The sequence below is a fragment of the Tachyglossus aculeatus genome, chromosome 23, assembly GCF_015852505.1.
Source record: "Tachyglossus aculeatus isolate mTacAcu1 chromosome 23, mTacAcu1.pri, whole genome shotgun sequence".
NCBI classification, from domain to species: domain Eukaryota; kingdom Metazoa; phylum Chordata; class Mammalia; order Monotremata; family Tachyglossidae; genus Tachyglossus; species Tachyglossus aculeatus.
In genome coordinates, this window is record NC_052088.1 from 43,160,257 (window position 1) to 43,176,676 (window position 16,420).

The 16,420-nt window shown below is 53.5% G+C and overlaps 1 protein-coding gene across 2 annotated transcripts in view; it reads left to right on the plus strand.

Moving 5' to 3' along the window:
• The first annotated feature begins 4,758 nt into the window (after positions 1-4,758).
• The window catches only part of ZFYVE1 (zinc finger FYVE-type containing 1), a 68,022-nt gene continuing 56,360 nt past the window's right edge, over positions 4,759-16,420 (plus strand). Inside the window, exons 1-3 of one of the 2 annotated variants that reach the window (XM_038765782.1) lie at positions 4,759-4,810; positions 13,447-13,518; positions 13,836-14,688. In XM_038765782.1, coding sequence (XP_038621710.1) covers positions 14,212-14,688 — 477 coding nt within the window. In that variant the 5' untranslated portion in view covers positions 4,759-4,810; positions 13,447-13,518; positions 13,836-14,211. Of the gene's footprint in view, positions 4,820-13,446; positions 13,519-13,835; positions 14,689-16,420 lie in introns of both variants that reach the window. The other variant, XM_038765783.1, reaches the window with a different exon arrangement.

Consider the following 16,420-nt stretch of genomic DNA (forward strand, 5'->3'; position numbering starts at 1 on the left):
GGGGAGACAGAGAACAGAACCAAACATACCAACAAAATAAAATAAGTAGGATAGAAATGTACAAGTAAAATAAATAAATAAATAAATAAATAGAGTAATATAATAGAGTAATAATAGAGTATATTCCCCAGGCCGCTCCAAGATTTAAGCGTTCAGCTACTAATGAGGCCTTCCCAGACTGAGCCCCTTCCTTCCTCTCCCCCTCGCCCCCCTCTCCATCCCCCCCATCTTACCTCCTTCCCTTCCCCACAGCACCTGTATGTATGTATATATGTTTATACATATTTATTACTCTATTTATTTTACTTGTACATATCTATTCTATTTATTTTACTTTGTTAGTACGTTTGGTTTTGTTCTCTGTCACCCCCTTTTAGACTGTGAGCCCACTGTTGGGTAGGGACTGTCTGTATGTTGCCGATTTGTACTTCCCAAGCGCTTAGTACAGTGCTCTGCACGTAGTAAGCGCTCAATAAATACGATTGATGATGATGATGGTTTAAAAGATCCATTTTGGCTCAAAGACAATCTGCTGAGTTTAAAATACGGCACCTGAAGAGTTTCGGGGTAAATATCGTTTGGCCCAGAGATGCGTGCGGACGTTAACCAAGATGACCGAAGTCTCTTATCTTTGCTCCCAGCCTCTTGCCCTCCTTGCCAGCGTGTGTGTGTGAGAAGCAGCATGTTGTAGGGGAAAGAGCCCGGGCTTGGGAGTCAGAAGGTTATGGGTTCAAATCCCAGCTCCGCCAATTGCCAGCCGCGTGACCTTGGGTAAGTCACTTCACTTCTCTTGGCCTCAGTTCCCTCACCTGTAAAATGGGGATTAATTATTATTATTATAATAATAAGGGGTGAGCCCCCGGTGGGACAACCTGATCACCTTGTAACCTCCCTAGTGCTTAGAACAGTGCTTTGCACATAGTAAGCACTTAATAAATGCCATTATTATTAGTAGTAGTATTATTACTAAGCATTATTATGCTTAGTATTATTATGCTTAATAATACTAAGCATTATTATGCTTAGTATTATTATGCTTAATAATACTAAGTATTATTATGAGAAGCAGCATGGCTCAGTGGAAAGAGCCTGGGCTTTGGAGTCAGAGGTCATGGGTTCATATCCCGGCTCCGCCAACTGCCAGCTGTGTGACTTTGGGCAAGTCACTTCACTTCTCTGGGCCTCAGTTACCTCAACTGTAAAATGAGGATTAAGACTGTGAGCCCCACGTGGGACAACCTGATCACCTTGTAACCTCCCTAGCGCTTAGAACAGTGCTTTGCACATAGTAAGCGCTTAATAAATGCCATGATTATTATTATTATTATTATTACTAAGTGCTTGGGAAGTACAAGCCGGCTACATATAGAAATGGTCCCTACCCAACAACGTTATTAACACTTCTGGGCTCATGCTCTGAATAATATTAAATCATTTTTCCATGGTTGGGTGCACTACACTCAACCATGGGAAGCGGCGTGGCTCAGTGGTAAGAGCACGGACTTTGGAGTCCGAGGTCCTGGGTTCAAATCCCGGCTCTGCCAATTGTCAGCTGGGGGACTCTGGGCAAGTCACTTGACTTCTCTGGGCCTCAGTGACCTCATCTGGAAAATGGGGATGAAGACTGTGAGCCCCACGTGGTGGGAGAACCTGATCACCTTGTATCCCCCCAGCGCTTAGAACAGTGCTTTGCACATAGTAAGCGCTTAACAAATACCATCATTATTATTATTATTATCTGGAAAATGGGGATGAAGACTGTGAGCCCCCCGTGGGACAACCTGATCACTTTGTAACCTTCCCAGCGCTTAGAACAGTGCTTGGCACATTGTAAGCGCTTAATAAATGCCATTATTATTATTATTATTACACTCTACTACACTCACATTTTCCTACGCCCCCCGACCCCCAACCAACCCCGCTCCTCTCCACTTGACACTTTCCTAGTCTAAACCAACAGACGGAGAAGCCCACAGAGGAGCAGCATGGTCTAATGGTTAGAGCCCGGGCCTGGGAGTTGGAAGGACCTGGGTTCTAATCCCGCCTCCACCCTTTGGATGAGGAGGAGGGAGGAGGAAGGAGAAGGAAGAGGAGGAGGAAGGAGGAGAAGGAAGGAGGAAGAAGAAGAGGAGGAGGAGGAGGGAGGAGCAGCGTGGCTCAGTGAAAAGAGCACGGGCTTGGAAGTCAGAGGTCGTGGGTTCTAATCCCGGCTCCACCACTGGCCTTCTGTGTGACCTTGGGTAAGTCATTTAACTTCTCTGGGCCTCAGTTCCCTCATCTGTAAAATGGGGATCAAGACTGTGAGCCCCACGTGGGACAATCTTGATTACTTTGTATCCCCCCAGTGCTTAGAACAGTGCTTGGCACATAGTAAGCGCTTAACAAATACCAACATTATTATTATTGTTATCTTCACTTCAGTCACTTCAGCCAGTCACTTCGCTTCTCCGGGCCTCACTTCCCTCATCTGTAAAATGGGGACCAAGACTGTGAGCCCCACGTGGGACAACCATTTTTTTAAAATGGCATTTATTAAGTGCTTACTATGTGCAAAGCACTGTTCTAAGCGCTGGGGAGGTTACAAGGTGATCAGGTTGTCCCACGGGGGGCTCACAGTCTTAGTCCCCATTTTACAGATGAGGTAACTGAGGCACAGAGAAGTTAAGTGACTTGCCCAAAGTCACACAGCTGACAATTGGCGGAGCCGGGGTTTGAACTCATGAACCTTGATTACCTTGTATCCCCCAGCGCTTAGAACAGTGCTTGGCACATAGTAAGCGCTTAACAAATACCAACATTATTATTACTGTTATCTTCACTTCAGTCACTTCAGCCAGTCCCTTCGCTTCTCTGGGCCTCACTTCCCTCATCTTTAAAATGGGGACCAAGACTGTAGCAGCGTGGCTCACTGGAAAGAGCACGGGCTTTGGAGTCAGAGGGCATGGGTTCGAATCCCAGCTCCGCCACATGTCTGCTGTGTGACCTTGGGCAAGTCACTTAACTTCTCGGAGCCTCAGTTACCTCATCTGTAAAATGGGGATGATGACTGTGAGCCCCACACGGGACAACCAACCTGATCACCTTGTATCCCCCCAGTGCTTAGAACAGTGCTTTGCACGTAGTAAGCGCTTAACAAATGCCATTATCATCATCATCATCACGTGGGACAACCTTGATTACCTTGTATCCCCTCAGCGCTTAGAACAGTGCTTGGCACATAGTAAGCGCTTAACAAATACCAACATTATTATTGTTATCTTCACTTCAGTCACTTCAGCCAGTCACTTCACTTCTCTGGGCCTCACTTCCCTCATCAGTAAAATGGGGATCAAGACTGTGAGCCCCCCGTGGGACAACCTTGATTACCTTGTATCCCCCCAGCGCTTAGAACAGTGCTTGGCACATAGTAAGCGCTTAACAAATATCAACATTATTATCTTCACTTCAGTCAGTCACTTCACTGGGCCTCACTTCCCTCATCTGTAAAATGGGGATGAAGTCAGGGAGCCCCCCTGTGGGACAGGGACTGGGTCCAACATGACTGTGAGCCCACTGTTGGGTAGGGACCGTCTCTATATGTTGCCAGCTTGGACTTCCCAAGCGCTTAGTACAGTGCTCTGCACACAGTAAGCGCTCAATAAATACGGTTGATGATGATATGTTGCCAACTTGTACTTCCCAAGCGCTTAGTCCAGTGCTCTGCACACAGTAAGCGCTCAATAAATATGATTGATGATGATATGTTGCCAACTTGTACTTCCCAAGCGCTTAGTCCAGTGCTCTGCACACAGTAAGCGCTCAATAAATACGGTTGATGATGATATGTTGCCAACTTGTACTTCCCAAGCGCTTAGTCCAGTGCTCTGCACACAGTAAGCGCTCAATAAATACGATTGATTGATTGATTGATTGATTAATATAGCGCCTAACACATAGGAAAAAAACCCCACAACATAAAAGAAATCCTACAAGCAAACAACCACCCCACGAAAACGACCTTGTTGGGTAGGGGCTGCCTCTATATGTTGCCAACTTGGACTTCCCAAGCGCTTAGTACAGTGCTCTGCACACAGTAAGCGCTCAATAAATACGATTGATTGATTGATTGATTGATTGATTAATATAGCGCCTAACACATAGGAAAAAAAACCCACAACATAAAAGAAATCCTACAAGCAAACAACAAACCCACGAAAACGACCTTGTTGGGTAGGGGCTGCCTCTATATGTTGCCAACTTGGACTTCCCAAGCGCTTAGTACAGTGCTCTGCACATAGTAAGCGATCAATAAATATGATTGATTGATTGACCTTCCTTGGGGGGGAACTTCAACTCCCCAAATCCCTCGGGCCCATTGTCTCCCCCCCCCCTCCGCGGGGCATGCTGGGAGATGCAGTTCTCCCCCACCGCGGGGCATGCTGGGAGATGTAGTCCTCCAGCCCCGCTCCCGCCCGCCCCACCCGCGGGGCACGCCGGGAAATGTAGTCTTCCGCGGGGGCCTCGGGCGCCGGCGGGAGGGAGGCTGGGACTCCATATCCCACAAAGCCCCGCGCCGGTCCGTCCCTTCAAACCCTCCGTCCCGCCCCCACCGCTTCCGGTCCCTCACGTTCCGCCCCCCCCCAACTTGGTCCGCACCTTCTTCCCGTCCGCCGAGCGGGGGAGAAGTTCACGGCCGTCAGCTGATCCGCACTGACAACAAGAGGAGGAGGAGGAGGAGGAGGAAGAGGAGGAGGAAGAAGAGGAAGAGGAGGAGGAGGAGGAGGAAGAAGAAGAAACAAACGGGGGAGAGGCCAGAAGAAGAGAGAAGCGGGTGAGAGAGGTGTATGTGTGTTTGTGTGTGTGTGTGTGTGTGTGTGTGTGTGTGTGTGTGTGTCTGGGGTGGGGGATGGAGCCGGATTAGGAGGGGTTGCTGGAGGTATCTTTGGGGTTGGGGGGTCTCTGGGGTGAGGGGGGGGTCCTCTGGTATTGGGGAGGGGGTCTCCAATCAATCCATCCATCAATCAATCAGTCATCATCATCAATCGTATTTATTGAGCGCTTACTGTGTGCAGAGCACTGTACTAAGCGCTTGGCAACATCTAGAGACAGTCCCTACCCAACAGCGGGCTCGCAGTCTAGAAGGGGGAGAAAGAGAACAAAGCCAAACATGCTAACAAAATAGAATAAATAGAATAGCTAGGTACAAGTAAGATAAATAAATAGAGTAATAAATATGTACAAACATATATACAGGTGCTGTGGGGAAGGGAAGGAGGTAAGATGGGGGGGATGGAGAGGGGGACGAGGGGGAGAGGAAGGAAGGGGCGCAGTCTGGGAAGGCCTCCTGGAGGAGGTGAGCTCTCAGCAGGGCCTTGAAGGGAGGAAGAGAGCGAGCTTGGCGGGTGGGCAGAGGGATTGGGGGCATTCCAGGCCCGGGGGTCGATGGCGGGACAGGCGAGAACGAGGTACGTATTTATTGAGCGCTTACTGTGTGCAGAGCACTGTACTAAGCGCTTGGGAAGTCCAAGCCTCCAGGCCGGGTTGGGGGGAGGGGTCTCTGGAATGAGTGGTGGGGGTCTCTGGTGTTGGGGAGGGGGTCTCCAATCAATCAATCAATCAATCGTATTTATTGAGCGCTTACTGTGTGCAGAGCACTGGACTAAGCGCTTGGAAAGGACAAGTCTTCAGGCCGGGTTGGAGGGGGGTCTGGAATGAGTGGTGGGGGTCTCTGGTATTGGGGAGGGGGTCTCCAATCAATCAGTCGTATTTATTGAGCGCTTACTGTGTGCAGAGCACTGTTGGGGGTCTCTGGAATGAGTGGTGGGGGTCTCTGGTATTGGGGGAGGGGGGTCTCCAATCAATCAGTCGTATTTATTGAGCGCTTACTGTGTCTCCAGGCCGGGGTCGGGGGGGGTCTCTGGAATGAGTGGTGGGGGTCTCTGGTGTTGGGGGGGGGTCTCCAATCAATCAATCGTATTTATTGAGCGCTTACTGTGTGCAGAGCACTGTTGGGGGGTCTTTGGAATGAGTGGTGGAGGTCCCTGGTATTGGGGGAGGGGGTCTCCAATCAATCAATCGTATTTATTGAGCGCTTACTGTGTGCAGAGCACTGGACTAAGCGCTTGGGAAGGACAAGGCTCCAGGCCGGGTTGGGGGGGGGGGGGGTCTCTGGAACGAGTGGTGGGGGTCTCTGGTGTTGGGGAGGGGGGTCTCCAATCAATCCATCGTATTTATTGAGCGCTTACCGTGTGCAGAGCACTGTACTAAGCGCTTGGGAAGTCCAAGTCTCCAGGCCGGGTTGGGGGGGGGTCTCTGGTTTTGGGGAGGGGGTCTCCAATCAATCAGTCAATCAATCAATCGTATTTATTGAGCGCTTACTGTGTGCAGGGCACTGTACTAAGCGCTTGGGAAGGACAAGTCTCCAGGCCGGGTTGGGGGGGGGGGTCTCTGGAATGTGTGGTGGGGGTCTCTGGTGTTGGGGAGGGGGTCTCCAATCAATCAATCGTATTTATTGAGCGCTTACGGTGTGCAGAGCACTGTACTAAGCGCTTGGGAAGTCCAAGTCTCCAGGCCGGGTTGGGGGATGTCTCTGAAATGAGTGGTGGGGGTCTCTGGTGTTGGGGAGGGGGTTTCCAATCAATCAGTCAATCGTATTTATTGAGCACTTACTGTGTGCAGAGCACTGTACTAAGCGCTTGGGAAGTCCAAGTCTCCAGGGCCGGTTTGGGGGGGGGGTCTGTGGAATGTGTGGTGGGGGTCTCTGGTTTTGGGGAGGGGGTCTCCAATCAAACAGTCAATCAATCAATCGTATTTATTGAGCGTTTACTGTATGCAGAGCACTGTACTAAGCGCTTGGGAAGTCCAAGTCTCCAGGCCGGGTTGGGGGGGGGGGTCTCTGGAACGAGTGGTGGGGGTCTCTGGTGTTGCAGAGGGGGTCTCCAATCAATCCATCCATCAATCAATCGTATTTATTGAGCGCTTACTGTGTGCAGAGCACTGTACTAAGCGCTTGGGAAGTCCAAGTCTCCAGGCCGGTGTGGGGTCTCTGGGATGGTGGGGGGGAGTCTCTGGGGTTGGGGCTGGCCTGGAATGCCCTCCCTCTGCCCATCCGCCAAGCTGGCTCTCTTCCTCCCTTCAATCAATCAATCAATCGTATTTATTGAGCGCTTACTGTATGCAGAGCACTGTACTGAGCGCTTGGGAAGTACAAGTTGGCAACATGTAGAGACAGTCCCTACCCAACAGTGGGCTCACAGTCCCAGACTGAGCCCCTTCCTTCCTCTCCCCCTCGTCCCCCTCTCCATCCCCCTCATTTTACCTCCTTCCCTTCCCCACAGCACCTGTATATATGGATATATGTTTGTACATATTTATTACTCTATTTATTTATTTTACTTGTACCTATCTATTCCATTTATTTTATTCTGTCAGTGTGTTTGGTTTTGTTCTCCGTCTCCCCCTTCTAGACTGTGAACCCACTGTTGGGTAGGGACTGTCTCTATATGTGGCCAACTTGTACTTCCCAAGCGCTTAGTACAGTGCTCTGCACACAGTAAGCGCTCAATAAATACGATTGATTGATTAAAAAGGCCCTACTGAGAGCTCCCCTCCTCCAGCAGGCCTTCCCAGACTGAGCCCCTTCCTTCCTCTCCCCCTCATCCCCCTCTCCATCCCCCCCCCATCTTACCTCCTTCCCTTCCCCACAGCGCCTGTATATATGTATATATGTTTGTACATATTTATTACTCTATTTATTTATTTATTTTACTTGTACATATCTATTCTATTTATTTTATTTTGTTAGTGTGTTTGGTTTTGTTCTCTGTCTCCCCCTCCTAGACTGTGAGCCCACTGTTGGGTAGGGACTGTCTCTATATGTTGCCAACTTGTACTTCCCAAGCGCTTAGTCCAGTGCTGTGCACACAGTAAGCACTCAATAAATACGATTGATTGATTGATTGATTAAAAAGTCCCTACTGAGAGCTCACCTCCTCCAGGAGGCCTTCCCAGACTGAGCCCCTTCCTTCCTCTCCCCCTCGTCCCCCTCTCCATCCCCCCATCTTACCTCCTTCCCTTCCCCACAGCACCTGTATATATGTTTGTACATATTTATTACTCTATTTATCTTATACATATCTATTCTATTTATTTTATTTTGTCAGTATGTTTGGTTTTCTTCTCCGTCTCCCCCTTGTAGACTGCGAGCCCACTGTTGGGTAGGGACTGTCTCTATATGTTGCCGACTTGGACTTCCCAAGCGCTTAGTCCAGTGCTCTGCACACAGTGAGCGCTCAATAAATACGATTGATTGATTGATTGATTGAGTGGTGGGGGGTCTCCGAGGCGGGCGGAGGAAGGCGGTCTGAAAACAATGCACGAAAAGGCCTGGGCTCGGCCTAAGCGCTGGGGAAGGGGTGGGAAAGGGTGGGGGGCTCCTTTGTTCCCCCCTGCCTACCCTATATGTTACAAACTTGTACTTCCCAAGCGCTTAGTCCAGTGCTCTGCACACAGTAAGCGCTCAATAAATACGATTGATTGATTGATTGATTGATTCTCGGAGCCCGGGCCTGCAAAACTCAGCAGCTGCCGCTGGGCCCCGCGCGGGTGGGGAGGTGAAAAATAACACAACACAACAACACAACTGCAACAAATCCCAAATCTCTGGGGGTGGCGGGGGGGTTGGATTCCGGATTTGGGGGGGGCATCAATCAGGAAACAAGCTCCTTTGCCGGTCATTAGGAGGGATCGATCACCTCACTGATTGATTGATTGATTGACTCATTAAGCCCACAATCTGTCACCAAATCCTGTCAGTTCTACCTTCACAACATTGCTAAAATCTGCCCTTTCCTCTCCAGCCAATTTGTACTTCCCAAGCGCTTAGTACAGTGCTCTGCACATAGTAAGCGCTCAATAAGTACGATTGATGATGATGATGATGATGATGACTGGTTGTTTGTCCCGGGGCGGGGCTGCACGTGGAAATGACCCGTCAACTCGTCTGGTTGATTTCATTCATTCAATAATAATAATAACAATAATAATAATAGCATTTATTAAGCGCTTACTATGTGCAAAGCACTGTTCTAAGCGCTGGGGAGGTTACAAGGTGATCAGGTTGTCATCATCATCATCAATCGTATTTATTGAGCGCTTACTGTGTGCAGAGGACTGTACTAAGCACTTGATTTATTGTTGTGCAGAGCACTGTACTAAGCACTTGATTTATTGTTGACAATAATGATGGCAATTATTAAGCACTTACTATGTGCAAAGCACCGCCCTAAGCGCTGGGGAGGTTACAAGGTGATCAGGTTGTCCCTAGGGGGGCTCACAATCTGCATCCCCATTTTACAGATGAGAGAACTGAGGCACAGAGAAGTTAAGTGACTTGCCCCACAAGCAATTGGCGGAGCCGGGATTTGAACCCATGACCTCTGACTCCAAAGCCCGGGCTCTTTCCACTGAGCCACACTGCTTGATTGACTGGTTGTTTGTCCCAGGGCGGGGCTGCGCATGGGAAACGACCCGCCAACTCATCCGGTTGATTTATTGTTGATATTTGTTAAGCGCCTCCTGGGTGCCAGGCACTGGGCTAAGGGCTGGGGAGATTCATTCATTCAATCGTATTTATTGAGCGCTTACTGTGTGCAGAGCACTGTACTAAGCGCTTGGGAAGTACAAGTTGGCAACATATCCAATCAATATATCGATTGATTGATTGATATCCGAGCTCATCAGGTCGGACCGAGGCCCTGTCCCACGTGGGGCTCACAGTCTTCACCCCCCCTTTACAGGTGAGGGAACTGAGGCTCAGGAAAGTGACTTGTCCAAGGTCACCCAGCAGACAGGTGGCGGAGCTGGGATTCGAACCCAGATCCTTTCAACTCCCGGGCCCGGGCTCTAGCCACTAATAATAATAATAGTAATTGTGGTACGGGTTAAGCGCTTACTGTGTGCGAGACACTGTACTAAGCGCTGGAATGGATACAAGCAGATGGGGTTGGACACAGTCCCTGTCCCAAGGGGGGGGCTCGCCGTCTCCATCCCCATTTTCCAGATGAGGTCACCGAGGCCCAGAGAAGTGACTCGCCCCAGGTAACACGGCAGGCGGGTGGCGGAGCTGGGTTTCGAACCCAAAGGGGGGCTCGCAGTCTCCGTCCCCATTTTCCAGGTGAGGTCACCGAGGCCCAGGGAAGTGACTCGCCCCAGGTAACACGGCAGGCGGGTGGCGGAGCTGGGATTCGAACCCAGAGCCTTCCGACGCCCAGGCTGTGGCCCCTAGGCCCCGCTGCTTCTCAGGCATGTCATCGCGGAGGTGGCGAATGGGTCCAGAGGGACACAATCAATCAATCAATCAATCGTATTTATTGAGCGCTTACTGTGTGCAGAGCACTGTACTAAGCGCTTGGGAAGTCCAAGTTGCCAACATATAGAGACGGTCCCTACCCGACAGCGGGCTCACAGTCTAGAAGACACAGAACTGGGATGGAAGTTTACAGTGAGGAGGGAATTTCCTCCTAACAGCTGGGGAGATTTTGCGGGGGGGGCAATAGGAGGTCTGAGGAATTGCCCAACAGCCTGGGAGAACTCACTGGATTTTAGATTTGGGGCCGGCGGGCCGGCCATCCGGCCAAGCGGCCATCGGTGGGCTGTGGCCCGTCCTTCTGCTGACACATTGTCCACAGAGGTAAACACGGCCCAGTGGCCCGGGCCCCCCCTCTGCTCTCTCCCTGCTCCTGCCCTTTTCCACCCTTCTTCCCTTTTCTCCTTCCTTTTTTCTCCCTCTCCCCCCCCCACCTTCTTTCCCCCCTCTCCCATTTCTTCCCCCTTCCCCCTTTCTTTCCCCCTCCCCACTTCCCCCCCTTTCTCCCCTCTCTCCTTCCCCCTCCCCTCTCTCCTTCCCCCTCCCCTCTCTCCTTCCCCCTCCCCCCTTTCCTTCCCCTCCCCCCTTTCCTTCCCCTCCCCTCTTTCCTTCCCCCTCCCCCCTTTCCTTCCCCCTCCCCCCTTTCCTTCCCCCTCCCACCTTTCCTTCCCCCTCCCCTCTTTCCTTCCCCCTCCCCTCTTTCCTTCCCCCTCCCCTCTTTCCTTCCCCCTCCCCTCTCTCCTTCCCCCTCCCCTCTCTCCTTCCCCCTCCCCTCTTTCCTTCCCCCTCCCCCCTTCCTTCCCCCTCCCCCCTTCCTTCCCCCTCCCCTCTTGCCTTCCCCCTCCCCTCTTTCCTTCCCCCTCCCCTCTTTCCTTCCCCTCCCCTCTTTCCTTCCCCCTCCCCTCTTTCCTTCCCCCTCCCCTCTCTCCTTCCCCCTCCCCTCTCTCCTTCCCCCTCCCCTCTCTCCTTCCCCCTCCCCTCTCTCCTTCCCCCTCCCCTCTCTCCTTCCCCCTCCCCTCTCCTTCCCCCTCCCCTCTCTCCTTCCCCCTCCCCTCTCTCCTTCCCCCTCCCCCCTTTCCTTCCCCCTTCCCCCTCCCCCCTTTCCTTCCCCCTCCCGCCTTTCCTTCCCCCTCCCCTCTTTCCTTCCCCCTCCCCTCTTTCCTTCCCCCTCCCCCCTTCCTTCCCCCTCCCCCCTTCCTTCCCCCTCCCCCCTTCCTTCCCCCTCCCCTCTTGCCTTCCCCCTCCCCTCTTTCCTTCCCCCCTCCCCTCTTTCCTTCCCCCTCCCCTCTTTCCTTCCCCCTCCCCTCTCTCCTTCCCCCTCCCCTCTCTCCTTCCCCCTCCCCTCTCTCCTTCCCCCTCCCCCCTTTCCTTCCCCTCCCCCCTTTCCTTCCCCCTCTCCCCTTTCCTTCCCCCTCCCCTCTCTCCTTCCCCCTCCCCTCTCTCCTTCCCCCTCCCCTCTCTCCTTCCCCCTCCCCCCTTTCCTTCCCCCTCCCCTCTCTCCTTCCCCCTCCCCTCTCTCCTTCCCCCTCCCCTCTCTCCTTCCCCCTCCCCTCTTTCCTTCCCCCTCCCCTCTCTCCTTCCCCCTCCCCTCTCTCCTTCCCCCTCCCCTCTTTCCTTCCCCCCTTCCCCTCCCCCCTTTCCTTCCCCCTATCCCCCTCCCCCCTTTCCTTCCCCCTTCCCCCTCCCCCCTTTCCTTCCCCCTTCCCCCTCCCCCCTTTCCTTCCCCCTCCCCCCTTTCCTTCCCCTCCCCCCTTCCTTCCCCCTCCCCTCTCTCCTTCCCCCTCCCCTCTCTCCTTCCCCCTCCCCTCTCTCCTTCCCCCTCCCCTCTCTCCTTCCCCCTCCCCTCTCTCCTTCCCCCTCCCCTCTCTCCTTCCCCCTCCCCTCTCTCCTTCCCCCTCCCCTCTCTCCTTCCCCCTCCCCTCTCTCCTTCCCCCTCCCCTCTCTCCTTCCCCCTCCCCCCTTTCCTTCCCCCTTCCCCCTCCCCTCTTTCCTTCCCCCTCCCCTCTTTCCTTCCCCCTCCCCTCTCTCCTTCCCCCTCCCCTCTTTCCTTCCCCCTCCCATCTCTCCTTCCCCCTCCCCTCTTTCCTTCCCCCCTTCCCCTCCCCCCTTTCCTTCCCCCTATCCCCCTCCCCCCTTTCCTTCCCCCTTCCCCCTCCCCTCTTTCCTTCCCCCTCCCCCCTTTCCTTCCCCCTCCCACCTTTCCTTCCCCCTCCCCTCTTTCCTTCCCCCTCCCCTCTTTCCTTCCCCCTCCCCTCTCTCCTTCCCCCTCCCCTCTCTCCTTCCCCCTCCCCTCTCTCCTTCCCCCTCCCCTCTCTCCTTCCCCATCCCCTCTTTCCGTCCCCCCCCCTCCTTCCCCCTCCCCTCTTTCCTTCCCCCTCCCCTCTTTCCTTCCCCCTCCCCTCTTTCCTTCCCCCTCCCCTCTTTCCTTCCCCCCCCCCCTCTCTCCTTCCCCCTCCCCTCTCTCCTTCCCCCTCCCCTCTCTCCTTCCCCCTCCCCTATCTCCTTCCCCCCTCCCCTCTTTCCTTCCCCCTCCCCTCTCTCCTTCCCCCTCCCCTCTCTCCTTCCCCCTCCCCTCTCCTTCCCCCTCCCCTCTCTCCTTCCCCCTCCCCTCTCTCCTTCCCCCTCCCCCCTTTCCTTCCCCCTTCCCCCTCCCCTCTCTCCTTCCCCCTCCCCTCTTTCCTTCCCCCTCCCCTCTCTCCTTCCCCCTCCCCTCTCTCCTTCCCCCTCCCCTCTCCTTCCCCCTCCCCTCTCTCCTTCCCCCCTCCCCTCTCTCCTTCCCCCCTCCCCCCTTTCCTTCCCCCTTCCCCCTCCCCTCTTTCCTTCCCCCTCCCCTCTCTCCTTCCCCCTCCCCTCTTTCCTTCCCCCCTTCCCCTCCCCCCCCTTCCTTCCCTCCTTTTCCCCCTTTCCATCCTCCCCTTTTCCCCCTTTGCCCCTCTTCTCCCCTCTTGGAAGAGAATAAAGTAACTTTTAGGTTTTACAGCGTTAAATGATGCGGTTTGGTCTTGGGTTTTGAATTGGAGACAATTCCAGGCGCAACCAAATCTCTTCAGGGGGTTGGAAACAGCTGGAACTCTGGTGACTTTTCTTTTTCTTTCTCCTAGATGTTTTCAGGGAGTTCTCTCCTAAGCTTTGGAGGTAGTGGGCCTGCTCCTCGAAGACACACTGGCCATTAGGTGAGTGATTTGGATGTGTTGTTGGGACCCATGGAGAAGGGGATTTTGGCGGGGCAATCTGAGGAGAACAGTCCCCTTCCGTGACACCGAGGCGGAGTTTGTTTCAAAGAGGAGGAGCTTAGCTTCGGTTTGACACGGGAGCGTTTTCCAATAAAAGAGTCATTCTTTGTGAACCCCGGGAGGTCCGAGCGTGAGGGATTTCGTCAATTCTCTTTTTCGGCGTATCACCGTCTAACCGTAACCTATGAAAGCGAGGCCGAGTTGAAGCCAACTTCTGCTTTTAGGTAAATGCAATCCTCTCGCTTCCTCTATTTCAGGCCTCCGACGAGATACCACGGTACTCGAGGTCGGAGGTGTATCGAAAGGCGCCCGACCGTCGTTCTACAACTCTGAAAAACCACAAGACTGAGGACCCGGAGGGGGGCCGGTGTGGCCGGTAATTTGGGGTCCCCCGACGTCCTGCCCCCGTGACAAGAGACTCCCGTTTTAAGATCGCCCTCACCCCTCGATGGAAAATGAAGTCACCAGGCTCAGTGGACGTCTGCAGTAACGTCCCGGGTGCGGAAGAGGCTGCCCGCGCCGAGGCCTGGGTGTCCCTGAAGGAAAAATCGGGGTGACTCCCCTCGCTCTCCCGCTCGCCCTCCGCCCCCCCGGATTGTGCCGGCCGGAAGGACGCCCGTGCGTGGCGCCAAGATGAGTGCCCTGGCGGGGGACAGAGGGGCGCTCCCGGGGCTGGCGTGCCAAGAGAGCTATGCCTGCGGGGGCACGGAGCGGGCGGCCTTCGAATGCGACGACTGCGGCAGCCTGCAGTGTCCCCGCTGCGAGGAGGAGCTGCACAGGCAGGATCGCTTCCGGGACCACGAGCGGACGCCCATCCGGGCCGACCACGTGCCCTACTGCGACCCCTGCAAGGGGGCCGACGGCTTCTCGCCCGCCGCCCGGCCCCGGGCCGCCGTCCGTTGCCAGGCCTGCAAAGTCAACCTCTGCGTCGACTGCCAGAAGAGGTCTCACGCCGGCGGGGGCAAGAGGAGGCACCCGCTGACCGTCTACCGGCCCCGGGGCGACCAGGCCCCGCTGGACGGCGTGGCGCCCGACGAGGAGACCAGGAGGAGGAGGATGACGGACAAGGTCGTCAGTTTCCTCCTGGTGGATGAGACCGAGGAAATTCAGGTAGATTTCCTCAGCTGCCTCTACTTATTTTTCTGGGGTGCTTGGTCTCCTAATAACATTCGTTCAGTCATATCGAGCGCTTACCGTGTGCAGAACGCTGCACTGAGCACTTGGGAGAGGGCAGTGGAACGATAAACGGACACAGTCCCTGCCCACAGCGAGCTCCCAGTTGAAGTATTTATGAAGCGCTTAGTCGGGCGGTCATATTTCTTGAGCGCTTTCTGTGGGCGGAGCGCTGGACTAAGCGCTTGGGAGAGGACAACACAACAATAAGCAGACACATTCCCGGCCCACAACGAGCTCAGAGGCGAATAATTGGGGTATTTGTGAAGCGCTTAGGCAGTCGTATTTCTTGAGCGGTTATTGTGGGCAGAGCGCTGGACTAAGCGCTTGGGAGAGGACAACACAACAATAAGCAGACACATTCCCTGCCCACAACGAGCTCACAGGCAAATAATTGGGGTACTTGTGAAGCGCTTACGCAGTCGTATTTCTTGAGTGGTTATTGTGGGCAGAGAACAGGACTAAGCGCTTGGGAGAGGACAACACAACAATAAACAGACACATTCCCTGCCCACAACGAGCTCACAGGCGAATGATTGGGGTATTTGTGAAGCGCTTAGGCAGTCGTATTTCTTGAGCGGTTATTGTGGGCAGAGAACAGGACTAAGAGCTTGGGAGAGGACAACACAACAATAAACAGACACATTCCCTGCCCACAACAAGCTCAGAGGCGAATAATTGGGGTATTTATGAAGCGCTTAGGCAGTCGTATTTCTTAAGCGGTTACTGTGGGCGGAGCGCTGGACTAAGCGCTTGGGAGAGGACAGCACAACAATAAACAGACACATTCCCTGCCCACAACTAGCTCAGAGGCGAATAATTGGGGTATTTGTGAAGCGCTTAGGGAGTTGTATTTCTTGAGAGGTTATTGTGGGCAGAGAACAGGACTAAGCGCTTGGGAGAGGACAACACAACAATAAACAGATACATTCCCTGCCCACAATGAGCTCAGAGGCGAATAATTGGGGTATTTGTGAAGCTCTTAGGCAGTCGTATTTTATGAGCGGTTATTGTGGGCAGAGAACAGGACTAAGCGCTTGGGAGAGGACAACACAACAATAAGCAGACACATTCCCTGCCCACAACGAACTCACAGGCGAATAATTGGGGTATTTGTGAAGCGCTTAGGCAGTCGTATTTCTTGAGTGGTTATTGTGGGCAGAGCGCTGGACTAAGCGCTTGGGAGAGGACAACACAACAATAAACAGACACATTCCCTGCCCACAACGAGCTCAGAGGCGAATAATTGGGGTATTTGTGAAGCGCTTAGGCAGTCGTATTTCTTGAGCGGTTATTGTGGGCAGAGCGCTGGACTAAGCGCTTGGGAGAGGACAGCACAACAATAAACAGACACATTCCCTGCCCACAACGAGCTCAGAGGTGAATAATTGGGGTATTTGTGAAGCGCTTAGGCAGTCGTATTTCTTGAGTGGTTATTGTGGGCAGAGAACAGGACTAAGCGCTTGGGAGAGGACAACACAACAATAAACAGACACATTCCTTGCCCACAACGAGCTCACAGGCGAATAATTGGGGTACTTGTGAAGCGCTTACGCAGTCGTATTTCTTGAGTGGTTATTGTGGGCAGAGAACAGGACTAAGCGCTTGGGAGAGGACAACACAACAATAAACAGACACATTCCTTGCCCACAATGAGCTCAGAGGCGAA